General features: G+C 59.2%; 1 protein-coding gene across 6 annotated transcripts in view; it reads right to left on the bottom strand.

The window, feature by feature from the left end:
• Nucleotides 1,949-25,329, bottom strand: part of ADGRL1 (adhesion G protein-coupled receptor L1) — a 49,829-nt gene continuing 26,448 nt past the window's right edge. For 3 of the 6 annotated variants that reach the window (XM_018051187.1, XM_018051188.1, XM_013965080.2), the window contains exons 4-24: nucleotides 23,688-23,797; nucleotides 20,051-20,065; nucleotides 15,685-16,485; nucleotides 14,352-14,666; nucleotides 13,528-13,631; nucleotides 13,061-13,246; nucleotides 12,704-12,742; nucleotides 12,373-12,556; nucleotides 12,095-12,217; nucleotides 11,373-11,587; nucleotides 10,908-11,078; nucleotides 10,273-10,482; nucleotides 9,934-10,154; nucleotides 9,640-9,706; nucleotides 9,075-9,166; nucleotides 8,245-8,413; nucleotides 6,877-7,005; nucleotides 6,633-6,729; nucleotides 6,423-6,551; nucleotides 6,246-6,263; nucleotides 1,949-5,780 (exon numbers count right to left, since the gene is read on the bottom strand). In XM_018051187.1, coding sequence (XP_017906676.1) covers nucleotides 5,038-5,780; nucleotides 6,246-6,263; nucleotides 6,423-6,551; nucleotides 6,633-6,729; nucleotides 6,877-7,005; nucleotides 8,245-8,413; nucleotides 9,075-9,166; nucleotides 9,640-9,706; nucleotides 9,934-10,154; nucleotides 10,273-10,482; nucleotides 10,908-11,078; nucleotides 11,373-11,587; nucleotides 12,095-12,217; nucleotides 12,373-12,556; nucleotides 12,704-12,742; nucleotides 13,061-13,246; nucleotides 13,528-13,631; nucleotides 14,352-14,666; nucleotides 15,685-16,485; nucleotides 20,051-20,065; nucleotides 23,688-23,797 — 4,138 coding nt within the window. In that variant the 3' untranslated portion in view covers nucleotides 1,949-5,037. Of the gene's footprint in view, nucleotides 5,781-6,245; nucleotides 6,264-6,422; nucleotides 6,552-6,632; nucleotides 6,730-6,876; nucleotides 7,006-8,244; nucleotides 8,414-9,074; nucleotides 9,167-9,639; nucleotides 9,707-9,933; nucleotides 10,155-10,272; nucleotides 10,483-10,907; nucleotides 11,079-11,372; nucleotides 11,588-12,094; nucleotides 12,218-12,372; nucleotides 12,557-12,703; nucleotides 12,743-13,060; nucleotides 13,247-13,527; nucleotides 13,632-14,351; nucleotides 14,667-15,684; nucleotides 16,486-17,675; nucleotides 17,761-20,050; nucleotides 20,066-23,687; nucleotides 23,798-25,329 lie in introns of all 6 variants that reach the window. The other 3 variants (XM_018051191.1, XM_018051189.1, XM_018051190.1) reach the window with 3 other exon arrangements.

The following is a 25,329-nucleotide window of genomic DNA, read 5'->3' as shown; positions in this document are numbered from 1 at the left end:
GGAAGTCATCAGTAGAATAGATGGTACAGCTGACCTTGAGCAATGCAGGAGTTTGGGGTGCTGACCCTGGTGCAATCAAAAATCCATATGTAACTTTTCTTTTTTCTGACTGCACTACACAGCATGTTCCCCAACCAGGGGTTGAACCTGAGTCCCCTGCAGTGGAAACACAGAGTCTTAACCACTGGACTGCCAAAGAAGTCCCTCCATGTATAACTTTTGTCTCCCCCAGAACTTAACTACTAATAGCCTACTGTTGACTGGAAGCCTTACCAATAACATAAAGTAAATTAATACATATTTTGTATGTTATATGTATTATATCCTGTATTCTTAAAGTAAAATAAGCTATAGAAAAGAAACTATTAAGAAAATAATAAGGAAGAGAAAATACATTTACAGTACTATAGTTATCAATACCATAAGTTTACCTTATCTGTCTACAAGATGAATTGTCTCTCAGTACCTACATCAGTGTTTTCTTATATGATAAAAAAGAAAAAAACACTGTAGATGTTACACATATTCCTAACAGTGGACATCAGAAATGAAATTAGATAACTGTGAAAAAGAAATTCATTTTTATTTACAGGTATAATGCTTCACTCATTGGTAATGAAGCAGCAGCAACGATTGCTTTATGGGAGCCTTGTGTGGTCAGTGGCGCCATGTAGGGTCTGTAAGTCCGAAAGTTTTGATAAGTTTTAACTTCAACTTTTTATAATCGATGTGTATCTATTTTATGATTGTTGTTTAGTCACTAAATCATGTCCAGCTCTTTTGTGACCCCATGGACTATAGCCCGCCATGCTCCTCTGTCCAGGCAGTTTCCCAGGCAAGAGTACTGGAGTGGGTTACCATTTTCTTCTCCAGGGGATCTTCCCCACCCAAGGATCGACCCAGGGTCTCCTGCATTGGCAGATGGTTTCTTTACTACTGAGCCACCTGGAAAGCCCACATTTTATAGTAATAAATGATAAAATAGTATCTATATATATTTTATGCATTCATGATATACCTTTCTTAATTTTTTTTATATTTCTAGGCTATACCTGAGTTTTTACCAATTGTTGCAAATCTCCAAAAATGTTTCCAATATAATTATTAAAAAAAAAAAAATCTTCATCTGAGTGGACCTGTGTGGTGATATGTTGCTGAAGGGTCAACTTTATTTAAAACCATGAAATGGGATGAGATCTTCCAGGGAGTGAGTGTAGGTAAAGGTCCAAGGCGAACCCTTGGGCCTGTCAACATTAAGAGGTCAGGAGATGAGAGGGAACCAGCATGGAGACTGGGGAGGAGTAGCTGGGGAGAGGAATGGCAGAGGGTGGTACCCCAGATGCCTGTGTTGAGGGCAGACGGACAGAGAGAGAGGTTCTAGGACTGTTTGGTCTTTCCTCTCTCTCTGAATACTGGCTGCTGTATTTGAGAAAGTGAGATAGACATGGTGCCATTCCACTGTGCTGTCACGATCAAAAATGCACCACTCCAATAACACGTGGGAGTCCAGGAATGGCAGTTGGAATCACACAAGGCGCAGCGTATGGTTCCTGGGTTTGGCTCTTAACAGCCTGTGGACAGATGTCCGGGCCGAGAAGGGCTTGGCTGAGACGCCATGTGGCGCGGTGGCCTAGCCCAGAGACTGGGACGTGCATCCAGGTGCTGTAGGCCTGTTTCCCCACCTGTCACATGGAGCACAAGCACCCTCCACCCAAAGCATTTATGAGGCTTGAGAGAGAAATTGCACCTGAATTGCCCAGCTAGGCCCTTGAGCCCACCAAGTGCTGTGAACATGGCTGGCTGGCGCACCAGGCCTCTGCCGTGGGTTCTGAACAGCCGTGCAGGCTCCTCACTGTGTCACAGCCTCACAGGGATGCTCTGTAAAGAGCCGCTCACTCACCACACCCCCAGCCGCCCCCCACCTCAATGAGTCATGCCACTCTTGTCATTCCAAGAAATCTTAATTTCTTTATTGATTTTTGACTCAACAATTTTTTTTAAACTTTTTGTTTTTTTCTGAAACGTTCTTGTTGTTATGAGCCTTTTGTTTTGTTCTCGTTAAATGCACTCGACCCAAAATTGGTTTGGCATATCGAAAAGGAGACCAAGGAGGGACTGGGGTCATGGGAGAAGAGGGGAGGAGGCCCGAATGGACAGAGAGAAACTGAGGGTGAGAGAAGAGGAACACAGAGACAGTGAGAAAGACACAGGGGAAGAGGTGGAGACACTGAGAGAAAGGAAGGCAAGGAAAATCAACCCCCCCCCCCAAAAAAAAAACACACCAAACCCAAAGAAAAATAATTAACAAGATTTCAAAGCAAATGAATTCAGGAGCCCAAGGAAGGGAGTAGGAGAGGAAACCAAGACCCTTCCTTCTCTACACTGTCCCAGCTGGGGTGGGGGCATCAAGGCACCAGGTCTGGCGGGGGTGGGGGGACACCTGGGCGCTCAGGGTAGCCTCGTGCTGGACTGCGGCATGTCCAGGCCTACCGACCAGGGGGCCCTGCCACATAGCTCTGAGGCCTGGGAGCCCACCTTGGGGATTCTGCCTGGAGTGGGAGCCCCGGGACCCGCTGCACCCTCTCTCTCCCCTTGTCAGAGTCTGGAGAGAGAAAAGGACTGGGCAGGGAAGAGGAAGCGGGGTGCCTTGCTTGCCTCCAGTCCCCGGGACCTCTACCCCCGCCGCCCCCAGCTCTTCCAGACCTCTCTGCTGGTGCCAGAGAAGGCCTGACTCTATAGCCTGGCTGATGCCTGGGCCAGGCCCACCCTTCCACCTACCCTCGTCTCCCAGCAGCTCTCTAGTCCCCACAGAGGAGTTCTGGCCTAATGAAGTCAAGGGAAGCGGTGGAGCTGCCCCATACCTTCCTCACGGAGCCACCTGGGCGAGACCGTTCCCATCCTTCCTTCCCCTCCGCTCAGACCTGCCCATGGTCTGGTCAAAGGGGTTAACCCTCCCTTCCAGAAAACAGATGGAACCCAGCCTTACCTTCTCCCCACTCCTGTCCCCCGGCATGGGACAAACCAGCTTCTTTGGTCTGGCCCCTTCTCCCCTAACTGATGGGGACCAGCCAGCCCCAGCTCCTCAGGAGAAGGGAGGGGCTTTCTAGCAGCAAAAAGGGTCCCTCCAGCCACCCCTCCACCCCTTTCCCCAGTTCCTCCCTAGAGTCCCTCCCCCTGAACCCAAAGAAGTTCATGGCAGCAGCAGGCTGAGACCCGAAGATGTTTGAAAACTCATGGCACTTGTGAGAAAAGAGGGACAAAAGAGATGAGGGGTCAGAGCAAAGGTGGAGGGCTACCCCTGGGGAAATGGCAATGACAGGCTGGGCTATGGCAGTGGGACTATGCTACCTCCAAAGAGGGGGGGGGAGGGTTGCTGGGAAGGCCAGGGAGGCAGACTGGAGAGGGGGCGGGGAGGTCCTCAGGAGACACCCCAGCCAGGCCCTAGTACCTGGCTTTGCCTCTCCTGCGGGAGGGTGGAGGGGAGCCAAGGCGACCTCTCAGTTTCAGCCTCCCCACCTGGTGAAAGACCACCTCACCACTCCCATTCCTTCCTTCCCAGTCCTACCTGCCCCCAGCAAACACCGCTGCCCTCATTTTCCTTCCCATCAACTTCTCTAGGCAGGAAATCAGCCCCTTCTTCCCAGGCCCTCAGTCCCAGAAGCAATATACAAGAAGCAGGAACTCAAAGGGACAGCGCAGCCATCTCGGCAGAAGCATCTTTGGGCGTGAGGGTGCCTCCCCGGGCCACGGGGAGGGGCAGGGGAGACGGGCCGAGCCCTGGGGCAGGCAGTGAGGTACACGCCCCAGGAGGGCTGACTGATGCCAGGGAGAGGCGCGGAACTGGGAGGATTGGGGGGGGCGACAGAACCAGGTTCTTTGTTTCGATGTTGCTTCTAGATTTTGTTGTCTCTGGATTGTAAAAAGCTGCTCTGGTGGCCCGCCCACCCCGGCTGGGGGATGCACACGTACATGGAGAAGTCCTGGCTGCCAGGGCCCAGCAGCGCAGCTCTGCTCCGGACAAACCCCGGGCTGGCCGGGCCGCAGGCTCCTGGTGGCTTCAAGTGATGAGATTTTCTTTCTTTCTTTTTTGTCTTTTTTTTTTTCTTTTCCATTTCATTGAAATATTTACAGCAATGGGGGAAGAGGAGGAGGAGGAAGAGAGAGGAGGGGGGGTAAGAGGGCCCCCTAGGGAAAGATCCAAGCCCAGGACCCACTCCCCAGGGAGCTCCAGACCCAAAATCTGCTCCCCCGATAGCCGAGCCCACAGGACTGGGAACTGCTCAAGTCCGGCCACCCCTGTGGGCTGGGGGCCCTGCGGGGAGTTGTGCTTCATCAGGAGTCGCCCCAAGGGAGGGGGTCATTGGGTGCACTCAGGGAGGGCTGAGGGGGCAGGCTTGCCGGGGAAAGCAGGGACGAAGAGCAGAGAGAAGGAGCTTCAAAGAAAGTTCCACCTGTAAACCACCAGCCACAACCACCCGTTCCTCTCGCCCTGGGGCTTTCTCCCCCTGAGGGCGCTCTCCCAGGCCAGCGGCCCCAGTCTCCGAGGAGCAGGGAACTGGAGTGCAGAGGAACCTGTCCATCTGTCCTGCGCCCGCTGCTCCATCTGGGTGCAGCCGGCAGCACTTTCGGCTGCAAAGAGAGGAGCAGCTGACAGGCTTCATCCAGCAGGGCCTTTGGCCCAGGGCAAGCAGAATCCTCATTTCCCTCCAGGGAACAGGAAGTGGGGGGGGGGGAAGTCAAGGGTGGGCTGCACCCTTCCAATGTCTCCTTCCTCACTCCCCTGGGGGCCTCCTGGCTCCTCACTGCACTTCCCCCGAATTGAGCTGGTGCACATGGCTGGTGGGAAACCCTGTCTGTGAACCCTGCACCTCGGGCCCCCACAGCGCAGCCCCCAAGGGGCCTGGAGGGCCCACGGCCAAGGGGCGCCTGGAGAGAGTGGCCCATCGGCCACTGTCTCCATCCGTCTCCCTCTCCCACGAGCCCCACCCAGGGGCCCCTCCCTGGCCCGGGCCACCAGCCCCCGGTCCATGAGGTCCCTCAGAGACTGGTAACCAGTTGCATCTGCCCGTCCCCGTCGGGGCCTGGCCCCTCAAGGCCCGGGGCCGCCAGGTAGCCCTCGTGGCTGGGCCGCCGGACCTGGTAGTAGCCCTGCAGGGGGTTCCGGGCCACCAGGGCCGGCGGGCGCGAGGTGTAGTAGATTTCCGGGGGACCAGGGGGTGCGGGTGGGGGTGGGGGCAGGGCCTCACTGGGCCCCTCGGGGCTGCTGTCCGGGTAGGAGGGCGAGTCCCGCAGGTTGGCCCCACTGGCGTAGAGGGAGTCCCGGCCTGGAGGCGAGGAGAGGGGCCGGCTGGTGGCTCCATCCTCCGCCGTGCAGCTCTCCGACTCGTCCAGATCGCTCTGGTACAGCACCGACTGGGCCCGGGGCAGCAGCAGTGGCTCCTCCAGGGCCTTGTAGAGAAGTTCGATCTCTGCCCGGTCAGCGCCCCCGGGCCCGCCGGCCTCTTCCTCCCCGCTGCCCCCTGGCACTGGTGGCACAGGGGGCTCTGGCGGTGGAGGGCCCTTGGCTCCGCTGCTGCCCCCCCGCAGGTTATTGTGCACCAGCTCCGAGATGATCATCTTCTCGAAGGCAGCGGCGTCGGCCAGATTCCGGCCTCGAGGGGGCTCAGGGGCCCCGTCCCCGGGAGGGAAATCCCCGCTTCGCAAGGAGTAGCTGTTGTTGAAGTTGCCGTTGAGGGGTAGCGTGTCCATGCCGCAGGCTTCCCGGCCTCCCAAGGGGTGCTCTGCAGGCAGAAGGGAGCGGCTCAGGAGGAGAGCTGGGCAGTGGAAGGGATGTGGGCCACGTGGGAGGTGGGTGTCTGCCTTCACCTGGCTTTCCCTGGGTTCACCCCGTCCCTGGGGTCTGGGGTCTTCTATTCCCTCTCTTCCTCACTGGCAGTGGGGAACCAGCTCAGCAGATGGTTAGTGGGGGTGGGGACCGATTTCCCCAGGGTCCCCTCCCACCTGGGGACTTGGAGACTCAGCAGTATGAGGAGCCTGGGTGGCCAGGTCCCTTTCCCGTGATCTCCATCACCGTGACTCCCCACCTAATGCAATGTCATCCAGCCGGCTGCCAAGCCAGAGACTCCTGTCTGTGTGTGGGGGGCACCCCAGTTCTTCTCTCTAAGGTGTGGTCACCTGAGGGGGCCGCTGTCGCATTCCCCTCTTGTCCCACCCTTTGAAATGTCACCAGGAAAAGTCACACTTACTGGGTTCCCGGTAGCTCCCTGCAGGTGCCAGCCAGGAGGGAAGAGAGAGAAGGTGAGAGCAGGCTCAGAATGCCAGGTCTAGGCTCCGTCCAGATTGGGAGGCGAGAGGGTGCCCCCCGTAGAGACCCTCCCCACCCCCAGACCTGGCACCCTCTGCCGGCACCAGCGTGCTCTCACCTGGGGAGTTGAAGACTGGGGGTGAGGAGGGGTTGAAGCCCACTGACTCAGCAATGAGGGTGTTGTAGGGGCTGGTGCCCCCACGGGGCTGCAGCACAGGGTTGGTCAGCAGGTGGTTTCCCATGGTACCTGCCCAGGAGGGAAGCAGTCACAAGGCAGCTGGGAGAACCTCAAAGGGAGCGCAGGTGAGGCTCAGGAGTGCCCCCTCACCTCGGTTCAGGGTAGGAGTGCTGTTGATGTCTCCAGCCATGAAGGAGGATTCCGTCTGCTTCCTCACGGTGTCGTTCCACATCCTCCGGATTCGGCTCTGGGGACGTAACCCAGACATGAGGGGCCCTCGGGCCGCCCATCCTCCCCGTGCCCGACGGGCACCACCAGGGACCCGGGCAGAGAGCTGCCCTGCGCCTGGGGCGCTCGGTCCGGCCCTCAGCCCGGGGCAGGGCCCTGCCTGTACCTGGGTCCCTGTGTAGTAGCGGGCGTTGCTCCGCATGGCCGAGGTCTTGAGTGAGCCGTGCGCGCCCCCGGGCGGCGAGCGGACGCAGCAGTAGGAGTGCCGCAGGCACTTGCTGTACTCCTTGTGCACCTGCGGGCGGGGGGCGGGCAGCTGGCAGCAGGAGCCCCGCCTCAGCAGGCCCGGGGCCAGGCTGCTCGTGGGCAGCAGAAACCCCGCCATCCCCGCCTGCCGCTCTCTTCTCACTCAGGCCCATCTTCCTCTCTCCACCTTCCCCATTACGTTCTCATCTGTTCATTCACTCAGCAGGCCTTCAGGGAGCATCTTCTATGCGCCAAGTGTGGTTTAGGCCCCAAGGACAGATGCAAATCAGAAACAAAGCCCTCCTTCTCAGAGCTGGCATCTTCCAGCAGATAGAGACTGAACACATCTACAGGTTCAGTGTGGGCTGTTTGCCCAGAGAGGCATGGCTGGGGGTTAGGCAGGGCTGGCAGCAGGGGTGGTGGGTGGTGATTTCCAACAGATGGGGGAGCGGGGGCATTCACTAAGGAGACATTTTGGCAAAGACCTGAAAGAAACAAGGCAGCGGGCCCCGCAGATATCTGGGGAGGGGCAGGGGACAAGCCCCGAGGGAGGCCCACGCCTGAGTGTCTGCAGACAGAAGACAGAGCGTGGCTGGAGGAACAGAGAGAAATGGGGGAGCCCAGGGCGGACCCCGCGGGCCGGCGGGGGAGCCCTGTAAGGATGCCACTGTCGCTGTGCGTCCAGTGAGGACCTGTCATCAGAACAGGAACACAGCTGACCTTGCAGCCAAGATCAGTGACCCCTGCCTGCTTCATTCCCTGTGCAGCCGTCACCCACCGCACTGTCCTCTGAGACCAACAACGGCCTGACTGGGGCTCCCCACTGCCTTCCAGATGAAGTCTAACACTCCTTGGCTCCGTTTCCCTGGCTTCCGTCTTGAGTCTACAGCCTGTACGCTCTTCTCCACATTCCTCTGCTTCTGTTCTCTTTATTTTATTTTTAAGATTCAGACTTTAACACCCTTTATTTAAAAAGGAAACTTCCTGTCACCACAAAACTCATGGTTTACCCTGCAACTATTAAAGTAGGAAATGTTCTGTCTGGGTGGCACCCAGAGCCGTATTCCTCCACAGGCTTGATCTACACCCTAAGCTGTGTCCCTGCCCTGAGCTCTCCTGACTCCCCACATCTGTCTTGCTTTCCCATTCCTCTGGGCTCCTGTGTCTAGCTCTCTTCCAGAACCCTCCTCACCACGGGCTAGAACCTGCCTGAGCCTGAGCTTCCCTCCAGACAGACACAGGCCCCGCTGCAGACGGCAGGCCCCTGGCCCCCTTCCCCGGAACTCACCTTCTTCTGTAAGGCGCAGTGAAAGACGAAGATGAAGACCCCCTGGAAGGCGTTGAAGGTGGTGAAGAGATACGCCATGACCACTGACTCCTTGTTGATGAAGAGGAGGCCGAAAGCCCACGTGAGGCCCAGCAGGAAGAGCAGCGCAATGGCCCCCAGGGCCCAGGATCTGGGGGTGGGATGGGGAGAAGACAGGACGTCAGAGTCCCCACCGTCGGGGACACCACCCCCAGGGCCCTGCTGCGCATCCCTATTTCAGCAAGTCTGGACGGTGCCCTGGCATGAGCAGGCCTGCCCAGCGACACTCTTCAGCCCAGCTAGGCCTGGGGGGCACGTGGAGGTCGGGGGCTCAGGGTTCTCGGAATAGCTGGTCATTCTCCAGCATCCTTCATCCTCTTGGCCACACTTCCAACCCTTTAATCTATCTTCTGCTGCCTATGTGTCTTTAAGTACCCTGAAATGGACTCACATATTTTTTTCAGCCACCTTGCACAGCTTGAGGGATCTTTAGTTCCCCAATCGGGGACTGAACCCACACCCTTGGCAGTGAAAGCACCGAATCCTGACCACCGGACCTCCAGGGCACTCCCTGTGCTTGCTCTGTGAACTCAGTCTCACCCGAAGCGGCGATGTGCCTGAAACCTTCATTGGATGTGCTAACACCATGTTTTCTAATACTCGTTAAACAGACACAGAAAGAACATAGTAAAACACCACCTTCGTCCTTAAAAAGCAACCCAGAGATGAGAACACCACCTTTCAGAAAAGCCTGGGAGAGGCTGGGCCCAGCTCAGAGGTGCCAGGGCAGGGGTGTGGGGAGGGGTGCTCACTTAATGTTGTCGAGGCGACTGGAGTCAGGCTTGAGCACGGACGAGCTCCGGACCATCTTGTGCAGAGTCACCATGAGGAACACCAGGTTCACCTGCGGGTGGGCAAGGGGAGGGCTGGCTCGCGGCCCCTCTGCCTCTGCGCAGCGGCTCCTGACCGAATCCCAGCCACCACCCCCTGCTTCAGGGTCCCCTCTGCTGGTGTGTGTGCTCAGCCATGTCCAACTTTTTTGCGACCCCATGGACTATACCCCCCAGGCTCCTCTGTTCGTGGGATTTCCCAAGAAAGAATACTGCAGTCGGTTGCCATTTCCTGCCCCTAGGTGCCTGTTAATGTGGCTCTCGGGGCTGGGGGGACAGAGCCCGGGGCCTGACACAGAGCAGGAGCTCACACCACAGCTCCTAGACAGACAGACCTCAGTGCTGGAGCTTTACAGACGCAAGCTGCTCTTTTTGCCTCAGTTGGCTGCTCAGTTTTCAAGGGCTTGGAGAGGATGGGGGTCTAGGGGTCAGAGCTGGTCTGGATGAAAGACAGACTCAATGCTGGGGATACTGCCTTCCAACTCACCACAATAACAAAGGAGACGGGCCCAATGAAGCTCCAGATGAAGTAATTGTCCACGCGGAGCCAACAACTGTGAAGGAACCAGGGCCCGGGAGAGGGGGGGAGAAGTGAGGCGGGCAGGGGAGAAGGGGTGCCCCCTTCCCTCCCTCTGACTCCCAGGGCCCAGGGACTCTAATGGCTGGGCCCCCAGAGCTCAGGAGAAGGGAGACCAGTGCCCTGAGGCTCCTGGCCCAAGGGAGGCTGCTGAGCAGGGAACCAGGAGGAAGAGAAACGGGGTGGGGCGGGGGGGACACTCACGCCTTCTCGGTGCCATAGCTGCGGTAGTCGATGGCGGCCGCAATGCCCACCACCAGCGCAGGGAAGCAGTACCCGCCCAGGTAGTAGTACTTGGTGCGGGAGTACTCGCTCTCAAACACCTCCACCAGCAGCAGGTAGAGATGCACGCCCTCCAGGCACAGCCAGGAGAAGGCGGCCAGGAAGAAGTAGTGCAGCAAGCCCGCAAAGATGGGGCAGGCGATCTGGGGGCAGGGGTCGGGGAGCAACGCCGGTGAGGTGCTGCCCTGGCCGCCGACCGGCCCGTGGGCGCCACACCTCTCCTCCCCGTCCCTTCCGCTCCTGCCCCAGAGTCCCGCCCACCTCATACTGAGTCTTGTCTATCCCGACAAGGAAGAGCAGCTCCGCCAGGAAGAGGTTGATGCAGAGGTTCTTGTGGATGGTGTTGCGGTCGGTCTGCAGGCCCCGCAGGAAGCAGAAGGTGGAGATACAGATGGCCAGGCAGACCAGGGAGATGACGATGCCCACCCACGTGATGACTGACAGCAGCAGCTCATTGATGCGGCCCTGGTACTGGGGAAGGAGCAGGGGGCATGCTGAGCACCTCTGGCCTTGCACACACACAAGGGCTAGGCCGGGGGCCACGAGCTGCAGCCCACTGGGCCTTCTGCCACCTACCTGGCCTTCCGTCCCACCTTGGTCAACTAGCCAGGCCCCCACCCCTCTACAAGTGGCACGCTCACTTCCCATGCTCTGGCAGGCTTGTGGAGAGATGGCAAAGGTGGACACCAACTTGATTCTCCAGTGGGCCTTGGGAGAAGGTGGAACTCAGACTAGGGAGAGCCAGACATGTGGCCTCCTGCCCTGGGCAAGACTCAGGCCCCCCTACGCCCATGAAGGTGGCCTTCCCTGGCACCACCCAAGCAGTGCTAAGAGGCCATGCAAGGCTGAGCCAGCAAGCAGGCCCGCCAGGAGGAGCGGGGCTCCGGCCAGCTTACGATCTCGCGGTGCGCCATGAGCACAGCAAAGTTGGTGAGGTGGCTGCAGGCACATGTGGTATGGGTCTTGTTGGACTCCACCAGGCGGCAGCCCTGGGTTGACCAGTAGCCCAGCATGGAGCGCTCTGAGTAGTTCCAGAAGGAGCAGTTAGCGTTGAAGTGGTTCTTGGCCTGTTGCGGGGTTGGGGCCGGGGGGTCAGAGCTGGGAGTCCAGCCCCAGCCCCAACACCCCACCATGGGGACAAGCAGGAGAAACACGCCTGGGGCTTCCGGCTCCAGGTCACAGCCTGAGATCTCTGGGACAGGTGGCCTGAGCTGCTAAAGTGGGAGCTGGGGGGCTGCTTCTCCAGGGAGGGCTGTAACTTGCTCTCAGGGTGGGTGAACACGGCGGGGAGTATGGATCTGCAGCCTGGGCAAGTGGAGGGTACTGGGACACTCACGGAAGGAGTGGACATCTCAGCTCACCTCCAGGTGGGCCACGGTGAAGATGACAGGGTCCATCAGGAAGACTCGGCTGGACTCCTTGTTGATGGACGCTGCGATGACCTGTGAGTTCACCACCAGGGAGGCGCCCCCTGGGCCCCCCGAGCCTGCTTCACCCGCCAGCTTCACCGTGGCGTTCTCGGTGGACAGGAAGAGGCCCAGGTTGTTGTAGAGAATGAAGACAACCTTGACCACTCCTAGGTAGGACAGGCCCAGCAGGCGTGTTGTCAGCCCCTGGCTGGCGCCGCCCTCCAGTTACACTGGCCGCTGGGACCTTTGAAGTCAGGCTGCCGCCCAGGCAAGCGGGGCTCTGGGAGCCCTTCCGTGGGACCGCTGCTCAGTTGCAGGCAGTTCCCAATGGCAGGGTAGCGATCCATGACACACCTCACCCACCTCGCACTTTCTGTGTGACCTTGAGCAAATCCCTAACTTCTCCGGGCCTTAATCTCAAATGGTACAACCTGCCCTAAACTCTGAGGATCAGGCTGCTGTCGCACAGGAGTGACCCCTCCAAACTGTCTGAGGTTCTGTGGGGCTTTGTGGGGTCCCCCTGAATCCCCTGAAATGTTACACTCGCTTGGATGAAGGACACCTCTGTGTGTAGGCTTATGGGCTCTGACCTCATCAGAGTCGTCAGCCTGATCAGAGTTAAGGACTTCCCCACGAGAGGAGCTGGGGTGCCGGCTCAGGGTTCGGACACTGACCGTTGCGGCTGTTCTGCTTGATGGTGTTGGCAGACAGCTGGATTGAGTTCTCACTCGGGTACTCCTGGGGGAACACCAGCTCCTGCACTTGGCCCTCAGTGTTCAGGACTGTGACCTCGAGGACTGTGGGGACAGGGGGTGGCAGGGCACACAGGGTTGAGGCCTGTCCACAGTCCAGAGGCCCAGGCAAGGTTGAGGGCCAGGGTAGCCCTGGGTGTCCAGGAGGAGCAGGGACCCCCCCCCACCCCCGACTTGCCCCCCCCGACAGCAGCACTCACCCACGTTCTGCTTGGCGGCCAGGAAGCGGGCCGGCTCCCTGACGTTGTCCGCCAGCAGGAAGGCGCCCTCTTCCAGGACATCCAGCAGCATGGTGGCCGTGTGCGCCTGCTCAGTGGCGTTCATGTCCTTCCAGGACTCGAGGGCCTCCGGCCGCAGCAGGTTGTCCACTGTCTCCACCACAGCCTGCAAGTGTGGCGGGGCAATGCTGCGACTCCCCGTGTCCCTCAGTCCCTCCAGCTGGGCTCCGCACCCCCTTCTCCGAGCCTCTATCCCCAGTGCCACCTGGGGCCCGCCCCACTCACTCCGCAGACAGGAGCCCCTGGGCCTCACCTTGATGTAGTCCTTGCAAGTTCTCTCCCGCTTGTGCATCTGGGGAAAGAAGGAGGTGGGGTGAGGCCTGGTCTCCCAGCCCCTCTCTCCTCGAACCCTGACACTCACATCTGGGCACCAGAGAGCTTCTTCTTCTGTCTCTGCCAGTGACCTGGGGCTAGCCCATGAGCAAGAGTTATTCCTAAGGAAGCCCCCGCATCCCCAGGACCATCCAGGAGGGAGTCCTGGCCGGCCTGGGCTCTGTCCCGCCTTCTCTCCTGGCCATGGGTGGCCGCCCAGCTCCGCAGTGCCAGGCTGGGTATCTCCCAGGTTCCCAGGGCGGTGCCCCTGCCACACGGCCCCTGCTGCCGGGCCCACCTTGTTGTAGTTCTTGCCAGCCGACTCGCGCTCAATGGGCCGCAGCGCCTGCAGCTGGGCATCCAGAATGTCCAGCAGTTGCTCCATCAGCTTCACAGAGGAGGACACGTCACCCGCGTAGATGGAGCCCCGGGTGTGGCGGGCCAGTTCGCTTGCAATGTTGGCCGCATTCTCCCCACTCTTGATCTGCAGGAGGCAGGAGGGGGAGCCCCCGGTCTCATCAGGGACCATCCTGCTTCTCTCTCCACACACCCGGCCTTGGCTCAGCCCCTCTCATCCCTCTCTGTGGCCCCTTCTCCCTGCCTGCCCTGGCCCTCCCCATCTGTCTGTTCCCTCTGGAGACTAGGGGTGGACCCTGGCCTGTCTCCCCAGGAGTTCCACCACCCCTGCTGTGCCCTGTGCCTGGGCACCCAGGGCCAGCAGGGTAAGCACGTGTGCCTGTCTGGGGGCAGGGTGGCTGCTGGTACCTTCTGGGCCACCTGGTTGACCCAGGGGGAGGTGCAGTTGCTGAGGTCAGGGCCCCGGGGATTCCAGAGCCCCAGGGCTGGTAGACACTGGAAGGAGGCAATTCCTGTAGGGACAGACACACAGGAACAGAGAAGGGAGCCACGGGGAGGGAGAGGAGGATGGGCCAGAGCAGGGAGAAAGGAGATGGCAGAGAGAGGGGGACGAGCAGGTGAGGGGAGAGGTGAGGGGGCACGGAAGACCGGACATGAAACAGGCCAGACAGTCAAAGAGAGGTGTCACTCTGAAATGACATGAGCCACCCACTTCCCCTAAACCCTCCCTCTCGGCTCCTCTTCCAGCTTGGCCTGCCACAGTCAGAGGCTTCCGGTCCCCACCACGCCTCTCACAGAGCCTCTCTGGCCCTTCCCTCGGATCCCCAGAGCCTGTGGTCCCAGCCCTGCCTTCTCTGGTGCGTCAGCTGCTGTGTGCTGGCCCCCAGCTGCTCCTGAGCCTGTGTCCATTTCGGTCTGAGGCCAGGACTCAGGTTACCTCCCAGGGGCTCCCTGCAGGGTCCATCCAGGGCTTTGCTTGGCAGGTGCTTAGAATTGCAGGAGGGGACAGGGGTGGAGCAGGGGGCACTAACTGAGCTGTGACTGTGCCCTGGGGACACAGCTGCAGACATGAAGCATGACCCTTGCATACAGCCCACTCTGGCAGGGAAGGTGGACAGGTAAGTGCATCCAAGCTGAGTTAGGGGCATGTCCCCTGTCCCTTCCCTGGACAGGCCAGCAGTGGTCATTCCCCAAGCCAGCTGCAGCAGAGGTCACCTGGGCTTGGCACTCACCTCGAGTCCCCTTGGGGCAGGGCCTCTCCACCAGCATGCCCTGCTGGGTGGCTGGCCATTGGACCCGCCGCACCTCTCGAGGTTCACAAAAGAGTTCTGGGGACACGTGCAGATTGGGGGCAGGGGGCCGCCGGGTGCTGGGGGCCGGGGCAGTGGCTGGAGGTAGGTCAGGTCCAAGCTGGTTGATGGCACCCACGGGGTGCGTGGTGAGGGGTGCCCGGCGGAGCGGAGTAGTGGCTGCGGGCGAGGCCGTGCTGGTCAGGGGTGTGGGCCGGGCTGTGGTGGTTGTGCTGAGGGGTGGGGAAGTGGCTGGGCCTGGAAGGGAGAGGGGATACGAGATGCGGTTACCCCCAGGGTTGGTCTCCCACTAGGTCTGGGCGATCTCCCCTAGCCCCTCTCTGCCCAGAGGCCCCATGCACCCCTGGGACTATACAGTGTCAGAAGGTGGCAGAAATCCACTCATTTGTACTCTGAGGTCTGAGAGCAACTGCAGAGGACAAGCCAGGAAGGTGGTGTTGAAGGCTCCCACCCTCATGCTCCTCTTACTCTGGGCTCTCTGGCCTGGCCACATCCCTTCCCTCTGGGGACCTCAGTTCCCCCTTTTTGATTCAAGGGGACTCTTCTGGAGCTGTGGGGCTGTGGAGAGCTGGTTCAGGGTGGCTGAGGGGTTAGAATGAGACTGCTGAGGGGTTCCCAATCCTAGTCAATATCAGCAGTTCAGCTTTGCTGTTTTACTGGTACTCCCACCCAAGACTAGGGTTGAAGGGGCTCCAGGGCTCAAAACGCTCTTAGGAGACTCAGTGCAGCTTGGCTAAAAGCCCAGAGTCCTTGGTCTAGCTTCTCAAATAAGCAAGTTAGCTAATCTCACGTCCACCCAGTGCTTGTGTAAATGAAAGTCGCTCAATTGTGTCCAACTCTTTGAGACCCCCATGGACTGTAGCCTGCCAGGCTCCTCTGTCCATGGAATTCTCCAGGCCAGGATATTGGAGCGGGTAGCCATTCCCTTCTCCAGGGGACCTTCCTGACCCAGGGATCAAACCCAGGTCTCCCACATTGCAGGCAGATTCTCTACCATCTGAACCAGCAAGGAAGCCCACCCAGTGCTTGGGTTTCCTCATCTGTAAGTGAGGCAACAGTAAGCCCTGGCTCTCAGAGTGCAAGGATCAGAGGAGTTAATTGGAAAGTGCTGAAAACAGCCTGTCCCGTTGCTACGTCTGTGACCTCCAGGGTTCCTCCGAGCACCTCCAGGTCCTCTAGGAGCTCAGAGTGCACCCCCCTCCGCTGGAGACCCAGGGTCAGGGGCTGTTGGGGAGTGAACTCGAGCTGTCCTCACCCGCACTAGGGTCGGGCGGCCCAAACTCCAGGCTATAGCGCACCACAAAGTAGTTGTTCCAGACATAGAGCTGGTTGTCGCGAGGGTTATAGTCGACAGAGGAGACGAACTGATAGGGGTTGGGAAAGGCCAGGCTCACGGGCTCCTCACGGTTGGCGTTGGTGTTGAAGGCGTAGTCCACGCGGTTGCCGGCCGCCTCGCTGTCGTCATCCACGTACACCGAGCGCAGCACATACAGGACGCCGCACACCATGAAGGCGTTGGACGCGGAGCGCTTGTCGTAGCCGGTCTCCCACGTGCCCTCGAAGCGCAGCGTGTAGGGGTTGAGCTGGCTCACCACCAGCCGCCCGTTGTTGCCCTCGGTGGCGTAGATGACCCACAGCCCGTTCTCGTCCACTGCCAGGTCGATGTCGGTCTTGCCCCCCCAGCGGTAGGGCGAGGTGTCGTGGTAATTGGCCGTGTTGATGACAGTCTCCCCGCTCTTAATGCGCGTGCGCAGGTCGTACTTGACGATGTTGCGCGTGCGCTCCTTGTTGTAGAAGACGGCGCCGTCGTAGACCACGAAGCCCGTGCCGTCTACGCGGTTGGGCAGGCGATAGGTGGTGGTGTGGCGCGCTGCCACGTAGTCTTCCCACGAGGCGTACTCGGTCAGCGTGTCCGTGCGGTAGGGGATCCACGGCATGACGTAGATGCGGTCACCCGCCTGCAGTGGGTCCTTGCACCACGCACCAGACTGGTGCTCCGACTCGTGGGTTGAGGTGGGCTCCAGCACCTTCTGCAGGGTCCCTGGGCACACGAAGACTGGGTCGGGCGGGGAGGTGCAGGGAGGACACAGGGAGAGGAGGAGCGGGGTGGGGGGGGTACGGGGGTGGCGAGGGAGGGAGAAAGAGAGGCGAGTTGGTCACGTGGCCAGCGGGGGGAACCAGGCTGTCCCCTCCTGCTGCTGCAGTCACGGTTGCTTGGTAGGGCTGGTGATGGGAAGGGGGTTTCTGGGCTGGGACCCCTGCCCCGCCCAGCTGCCCCTCTCCCTGGAGATGTCAACCCTGGAGGCCATTAAGAGCAGGGTTAGTGGTGGGGGGGAGGGAGGAGGTGCCCCTCTTTCCTTCCCTGGCTGCTAGAGACCCCACAGGCTGGGGATAAGGGGTTTGGCAAGAACCATCCCATAGTCAGTCTCGAGTGCCTTTAGTGGGGGATGGAGAGATTTTCTCATTGCAGCCACTGGTGGCTTTGACGTTCCAGGGACTTTGCGCCCTGTCCCTTTGCCATCATTTGCGCCCCTATGGAAGAGCTAGGGTCAAGGGTCCCTTCTTTCACCAACCACACCAGGACACAGATAATATATATATGTTTGTTTTTTTTTTAACTCCATTTTCTTCCTCCTGCAAAAACTGCAAGGTAGAGTGATGTTTCCATACCCACTGTGGGTGGGTGTCAGGAGCGCACTCCTATTCCAGGGTGAAAGAGGCACCCAAGGTTCCTGATGCAGCCTGTGACAACCCCCCACCCAGCACCCAGGAAATCAGGAGCTGAGGAAGGGTTTTCGGAAAAGTCCAGCCCCTCCTGAGGGGTGCCCAGCCCTGCCCCCAGCCGGCAGGGTCTCATAGGGTTTATTGAGCAGCAGACACTGATACTGGTGCACAGGGGTGGTGGGGCGAGGGCAGAGAGGGAGGGGACTCCGGGGAGAGTTGGGTAGCGGGGAGGAGAGCTGTGTGGAGGGAAGAGAGACAAGTGGTGGTGTGGGGGCGCTCGGCGAGGTCCTGGCTCCAAGGGAGGCACGCCGGAGAGCACCTGGGAAGAAAGAGTTAGTGCTGGCGAGGAGAGAGGGGGGTGAGCAGAGAATTCACTCCAAGGCCCAGGCCCGACTGAGGGTCCCTTGGGGGGGCAGTCCCAGGTCCAGCTCAGAGGGGGCCAGGGAGGGAACCAGGTGCTAGGATAAAGACCCAGCCCGCCCCCGACAGGCCCCCCACCTCCCCTTCCCCGACCCGATTTACCTGCAACCATCCCCGGCTCGGGAGGAGGGACCAAGGCAGCGCTGATGTCAGAAAGGTGGGGGGCCCCGCCCCACCCCCCCATTCCCTGAAAAGGAGGAAAACCTCAACTGCATCTCATTGGCCACCAACGGCCTGCCCACCCTTGCCCAGTCACGACCCAGTGCCACCGACTCCTGGACTCCCCTTACTGACCCGGTGGGAGTCTGGGCTTGCACAAACAGTGTGGCCTCCCCTCCTTCTCCTCCCATAGTGGCAAGGCCCCTCCAACCAGGATGGCTGGGGGCCTCCCTCTCAGCGCCCAACTAGCAGAACCCGAGGACCAGCCAGGGTGAGAGTTTGTAGTGAATTCTCTGCTCCTGCTTGGCCTGTCACCAAAGCAGCCGGCCCGAGGGGACAAGAGAGGGCTGGGACTTGGTGCTGGCTTGGGGCGGGGCGTGGCCCCAGTGGCCAGAGGGGCTTGGCCAGGAACCATTCCTCATTCCCCTAATTCCAGCCCCATTCTTCAGCAGGCTTAGGTGGGTGGCTGGGGATTCCAGCCCGCCCTCCACAGCATCAGGGACTTTCTGATCCAGGGGTCTTGGGTCACAAAGCAGCCAGGTGCATGCCCTGCTTTAGGAGGGGGAGGGAAGCCTGGGGCCCCAGGGCTGTGTTCCCCGTGCCGAGGGGTTAGCCTGCACCTTCTGTCCAGCCCACTGGCCTCTGCCCTTTTCTCCTGTGCCTGGGTCTTCCCTCTCCCCAAGCCGGGCCCCCCAGCCAGCATTGTGACGCCTGACAGATGTGTTTGTGTGTGTGGGGGGTGGGGGTGGGCAGTGGGAGGTCTCAGAGCCCGGCTTGGTGGGCAGGGCATGGAGAAGGAAAACGTGGTTAGAGGTTATGGGGGAATGGGGAGAAGATGAGGAAGGGCCTGTTCAGGGCCTTTGCCAGCAAGGACCCTGCCCCAGCGCCAAGCTCCCAAAGCCTTCTCTGCCCTCCAGCCTCCTCCCACCCGTCCTTTGAAGAGAAAAGATCCCAGGCTGCGTATCCGACCACCACCGGGCCTGCAAGAAGAGTGTCTGGTGCTGGGCGGAGAGACTCCAGGAAAGAGAGAGGGAGAGAGTGGTGGGGTGCAGTGAGGGGCAGGGCGGTGGGCTGGTGGCCCAGGCCTCTATGAGATGGGGGAGGGACAATGGGGAGGGGAGCAGCTCGGAGGGACCCCGCCCTGCCTCCCTCAAAGGGGACCCTCCACTGACCACCGTAATTTCAAGGCCAACGTGATCCCAAAAGGTCATCTCTCCCATCCCCACCTCAGCACTGTCCATTTCCCACGACTTCCAGGGGAGGCAGCGGCCCTCCGCGACAGCCAAGCCCAGCCGGGCCACCCTCCCTACCCGCCGTGGAAATTACGGTGCTCACGGAAGCCCCCAGACCCAGCCTGTGCCTCCCCCGCCCCCCTCTCTCTGGTCCTCTAACCACAACAGCCCAGAAGAAACCCTGACTGCAGCTTCGCAAGTATTTCAGAACCAAAGAAAAAAAACCAAACACTCCCCCGCCCCTCACTCCCCCAACCATGAGGCCCACCCCCGCCCCCTCGGCCCCCCAGTGATCTGGTAGGCACCCTCCCCGGGCTGGGGGCAACTCACACCCCTCTCCCCAGGGGCTGCCCCCCACCACCCCCCGCTGGTGGAGGATGGGGTGGGGGTGGGGAAAACTGGTGCTCCGTGCTCCGAAACAGCTCTGGGCCTTGGAAACGCCAAACCAGAAGGAACTTAAACCACCAGGAGCCAGAGAGAGAGAGAGACAGAGAGAGAGAAAGAGAGAGAGAGAGGAGGAGGAGGAGAAGGAGGTAATCTGCTCCCCAAAAGGAAAACAAAGGTGCCCTTCCCTCCCGCCTCCCCTGAACCAGACACAAAAGTTGGGGCAGGAAGAAAAGAGAAGACAGACGGCTCCCCCGGTGCCCTCTGCCCCGAGTCGGGAGCCAGGGAAGAGGGTCCCTCCCTCCCCACCCACCCTGGATGCTTATAGACTTCTCCTGAAGGAGGCAAAAGAAGTATGAGAGAAGGTCAGGTTCCCCCCCAACCCCTGCAAGGGCCAGGGACTAGAAAGGAGGGCCAGGGAGAGAGAGAGAGTGAGAGGAGAGAGAGAGAGACAGAGGCAGACAGCAGAAGGTCCTGCCCGAGCTCAGAGAAGCGCCCTTGGGTGTCTGGAGGGTGGAGTTGCCTGGTCGCACCAGGGCTGGCCCCACCAGGGGGGGACACCGGGGTGGGGTGGGGAGCGACTGGACCAAGTTGGGGGTGGGGGGTAGAAGAAGGGGCCGGAGGGGAGGGCAGGTCACATAAGTGTGGCACAGGTAAAACAAAGTCTGAGTTAGGGGTTAGCATTGGTAACAGTGCGTTTACCTTTCTGCTCCACTTCTACTTTAAGCATCGGAAGAGAGAGAGAAAACAAATTGAAAAAAAAATGTGCAAGAAAAAAAGAGAAAAAAAAAAGATTAAATTGCTTTCGTTTCTTTTCTGGCAACACGCCCCCTTTTCCTTTCTTTTCCTCACTCCTGGTTCCCCAACCCCGAAGGTAGCGTCAGCCCCCGCCCCCACGTCCTTTCCTCCTAGGGAGGATGTCGGGGAGACAGTCACAGGGAGGAGGGAGACACACGGGAGGACAGAGACTGAGAGAGACATGGGTCGGGGTGGGGAGAGATACAGGTAGGCAGACGGACAGAGCCCTCAGCCCGGAGGGGGCACCCTCAGTGCAGCAAGGCTGGGGAGGGCGAGCCCCAGCCGGGAGGCAGCTCCGCTCAGGGGGCACCAGGAAGGGATGGTGGGGGTGGAGGAACCCCTTGGTCCCCTCCAGCCCTGCCTGCTGCCCTCGTGCTAGAACCGGGGGCCCAGGAGGGGATTCAGTACCTCCCTCAGCCTGGGAGCACCACAGAAAAAACACGCAGAACGCCCTCCCCTTCTGTGCTGGCCTTAAAAAGAGTCCAGCTGCGTTTCCCCAAACCCTCGGAACCCCACCCCCACCCGGAAGCCAACACAGAGAGAGGGTGGCGTCGGACACAGAATGATGGAGAGGCAGACAGGCGGAGCCTGGGGCCTCCAAGAGCCCCGCGGGGGAGAGGAGGCAGAGAGGGAAGAGGCTGGGCTGGGGGCAACATCACAGATGGGGCAGGACAGCAGAAGGGGGCACAGACACGCTCCCCCGCTCCCCCGGGGGCAAGCCCGAGGCTTAGTCTCTCTGCCCAGCTCCCCCCTGGGGGCCCAGGAGCTGGGAGCTCCCCAGCCCGCAGCTGGATGGGCAGGCGGGCAGCACCTGGGGAGGAAGGGGGCACGGGTTAGACTGTGCTCAGCTGCAAGGCAAATCCAGCGTTAGTTGGGCCTGTCAGGTATGTGTGCCAGGGGAGGGGGGGGTGCCCCACACACCCACTGCCCCCTTCCCACAGTAGCCCCACACCCACCCCCGACCAGCACTGGGGTCACCCCAGCCCCTGAAGCCCATGGCAAGTGGGGCTGCCCAGGCTGTGCTCCCTCCAGGGTCTGGGCCCCCCGGCCCCTTAGGAACCTCTGACCTGGGCCTCGCTCTCCTGTCACCTGTCTGTTGGGAGGGGCAGTGTCTGACTCCCTTCCCAGCGCCTCTCCCAGAGCCTGGTACACAGGAGGTGCTCAGAGAAAGAAAGGTCTGGGGCTAAGTGAGTGCCAGGCCTCCCTGTTGGGTGGCCTGGCTTCCATCACCCTTGGAATGCCAGCCCTCTTCTTCTGGGACCAGGAGTTAGCCCAGCCCCCCAGATACATCCTCCATGTGAGTGACTGTGAGTGTGAGAGTGTGTGTGTGTGTGTGCGTGCACACCCAAGCACATGTGCTGCTGCCTCTCCCAGGGCTCAAGGTAGCTCTCTCCCATCAGACTGGGGGCTGCCCATTCCCTGAGCCCTCCTGGTCTGCGTGGGTCATGCCCTCCCGCCCACACTCAGAGGTTCAGCTCTAGGAAGTCTCTACACCTCTTCCCTGCTTCTTTACCTGCATGGTATCCACTCTTTTTTTTTTTTTCCCCCACTTGCTTTTGGACGCCACTTAGACCAGGAGATATTTTTCCCCGTTGCCTTTTATCTTCCTGGTCTCAGGAGAAACTGGGTTTGTCATCTGGTGTTAGTTTTATTTTTGATTACCAATAGCAATAATAATCGGTAAAAGTCATGGTGAGTGGTCAGAAGAAACGCAACGACTACTAACTGCTCAGCGCTTATTAGGCGCCAGGACCCGAGCTAAGCACCCCTCTGGCCGCGTTTCGAGAATCCTGTCTATAAATGAGGAAACAGGTTCAATGAAGTGAAGCAACACAACAGAACGGGAGCAGTTTCCTTCGCATCTCCCGCTGGGGGTGCACACAGAGCTTTCACCCGCGTTCTCCGGAGTCCTGGCAGCATCTCAGAGGTGTTTGATCCCCTCCCAGCATCACAGAGGAAGGTGTAGGCTCAGCTGGATTGAAAGGACACCCAAACCATTACTGAGCACATCCGGAACCAGGCTTGGGTCTGGGCGCTGGGGAGGGGGTTGAAGATGAGGTCTCTGCCCTGTGGGCGGAGTTTACACCCAGCGCTTTGCCACCACGAGTGGGCTCTGTGGCGGGCCCTGGGCTGAGTGCCTTGCACACATGACCTCCCGGACTCTTGCCTCCTGCAGCAGCCCAGAGAAATTTAAGTCATTTGCTCCAGTTTCCGAGCCAGAAAACCCAAGGGCCAGGGCTGAACCTCGAACCCTGTCTAGATTTCCCCACTGTGCTGTGCTCCCCAACTCCTGTCCCCCTTCCCCTGCTGCCCCAGCCCACAGGGGGTGGGCAGTGTCCCCAGTGCTGTGGGGAGGCTTCAAGGATCAGACGGGCGTCCCCCTCAGGCGGTGACTGGAGGCCTCGGTCGCTGAAAGGAAAGGGCAAGGAGTAAAAGAAGAGAGCTATGGAAGCACATGAGGCTCCTATCTCCCCCAGCACGTCTGCAGCCACCTGCGAGGAGAAATCAAAGGTTGGGGGTTGGGGGGAAGGCTGGCGTGGGAGGGGAGAGGAGGGAGAGTCACAGGGTCTCCTGCTCCCCCGCCCCTGCCCCCACACTCAAGACACCCTGGTGGCCCTGCCTCCTCCCGCCTCTGCCCAGAGGGCCCTACCTCCAGGTTGGCTATGTGAAGCTGGGGGTGGAGAGGAGGGAACGGATGACGGTGAAGGGTGGGGAAGCATGAGGGCTGGAAAGAGGGTCATGTTAAGGGTAGGGTACTGAGGAGGAGAGACCCTGTCAATAGTTTGCTTCCTTTGGTCGGGTTCAAGAATGGCAGGCCCCTGGCTCCCCAGATCACCTTCCTCAGGATGCCTGGGTGCCACCCTCAGTCCAACATGGCAGCACTTCCTGTGCAGACAGGAAGTACTAGTATGCTAATAGGCAAACCAACCAAGAGTTAGGCATCTGTGGAAGCTGCCCCTAGCCCTTCACATGAGATCTGCTGCCAGGCCTCAGAGGGGGACCTGCTTCTCTATGGGTATAATGTTCAGCTTCCAGGATTGGGAAGGGGCAGGAGTGGGGGCCTGTGAGGAGTGAGGATAAGAGAAAGGGGAGGGAGCTGAGAGGAAGTGGGGTTAGAGGGAAGAGCATGTGTGTAAGAGGTGGTCAGGAAGGGAAGGGCCGTGGGAAGAGCGGGGGAAGAGGAATTAGACGGCAAGGTCTGGGGAGAAGAGAGATAATAAGTGTCCCAAGTGGAGCACGTGGGTGTGGCCTTGAAGTGTATAAATAAGCCAAGGGCAGGTGAAGAAGCAGGGTGAGCAGGCCAGAGTAACAAGAGCTGAAGGTGCCCAGTGGATGGGGACAGAGTCAAGGGTGGGGGTGGGCGTGGGACAGTGGACAAGGGAGTCAGAGCAAAGAGAACCTGTGAGGGGGAGCGGGTCCAGCCATCCCTGTGTCCCTGGCCCAGCGGGGCCTTGTGTGTGTGTGTGTTCAAGGTGTCTCCTCCTCACTTGCTTCTGGGAGGGGGAAGGGCCCGTGTCGCATGAGGAACAAGATGACTCACTGTAGGGGACACAGTCGTACTGCACCTCCAGGTACTTGTAGGTCCCAGGGCAGGGGTCCGGAAAGGCGTCCGAGCCAGCGACCACCACACACTGGGTGCGGTTGTTACACCTGTGGAGGAGAGATGGGGGGCTGGGAAAAGACGAGCCTGGAACTGGGTGGCGGAGGCCCAGGCTCAGGAGCGGAAGGGACATCTCCACTCCAGGAAGGAACGGTGGCGACCATGGCCGGGGCGCATGTGAGTGTTGTTCTCTGCTTCCTGTCTGCTCTCTCCTTCCAGACAGGAGTCTTCTGTTCTCAGGCCTGGCACAGCAGGCAGCTCAGGGCTATGCCAGAGGGGTCACTCCATAAACTGGTTTTCCAGTCACCCTTCATCACTTTCGTCCTGAGTGTCACCTGTGCCATTATGTCTTTCTGCCCCCATAAATTGACCATAAAACCTGTCCTTTGTTCAATAAGATGTGAAGCCATACATATAAGGTGGTATCCTTGTGAACATTGATGAAATGCTCCGTTTGCCACCTCAAAGCACGTCTTGACACGTCCCACCTTTTGGACAGAGCTGTAGCCAGAGATGGGCAGAGTCATCCCTTCAGGCTGAAACCATCCTCGGTTCCCCATGCGGAGCTCCCCCAAGTCCCTGTCAACTTCTCAGGAGTCTGGTTACCGTGTAATGCGAAGTCTAATTAGTGACAACAAAAAGATGTTTCTTCTCTGCTGTCTATACCCACGGTCAAGGTCTCTATTTCCTGGACAGTCCGAGTCTTGGCTGGGCAGGACAGCACCTTGACTGTGGCCGTGTAAGAAGTGGTTTGGTGGGGCGGGGGGGGCTTCCTGACAGGTATGAGGCAGAGGGGGCTCCTGCATCTTCATTTCAATCCTGCTCTTAACCAATGACTGCTTAACTCATGAGCATCTGCTCATACCCACACCCCTCAATTCCCCTTTTCAAAAATATAACACTGATGGGAGGTAGGAGGCAGGTTCAAGAGGGAGAGGACATATGTATACGTGTGGCTGATGCATGTTGATGTATGGCAGAAACTAACACAATATTGTAAAGCAATTATCCTTCAGTTAGAAATAAACAATATATATATATATATATATATATAACACTGAGCTCAGATGGTTAAACAGAGACTTCGTCACCTGTGACCCAAAGAGCTAGTTCCATTCCCCAAAGAACTGAAAGCAGGTGCACTCATCTCCTGCAACGCTGAAGGCGTATTTGTGTACAACTGCTTGTACATGAATGCTCACAGCAGCAGCACTCACACAATCACCAAGCGGTAGAGACAACCCACTGGCGAAAGAGTGGATGAATGGAACACAGCTTACGCACACAGCGGAGCACTCTTCAGCCATAAAAAAGGAAAGAAGCGCTAATACTACACCATGCGTGAGCCCTGAAAGCATCAGGCTCAGTGAGAGAAGCCAGCCCCAGAGGCCACGTGTTTCACAGTTCTGTTTATATGCAATGTCCAAAACAGGCACACCCAGAGACAGAAAGTAGATCACTGGTTGCCAGGGACTCAGAGAGGGGTGAGGAGTGACTGCTCAGGGTGACGGAGTCTCCTTTCGAGGTGATGAAAATGTTCTGGAACTCGACAGAGATTGCACAGTATCATGAATGTAATTAA

This window comes from Capra hircus, chromosome 7 (assembly GCF_001704415.2).
Source record: "Capra hircus breed San Clemente chromosome 7, ASM170441v1, whole genome shotgun sequence".
NCBI lineage: Eukaryota > Metazoa > Chordata > Mammalia > Artiodactyla > Bovidae > Capra > Capra hircus.
The sequence above is the reverse complement of the archived record's forward strand: the minus strand, read 5'-3'. Positions and strand labels throughout refer to the sequence as shown.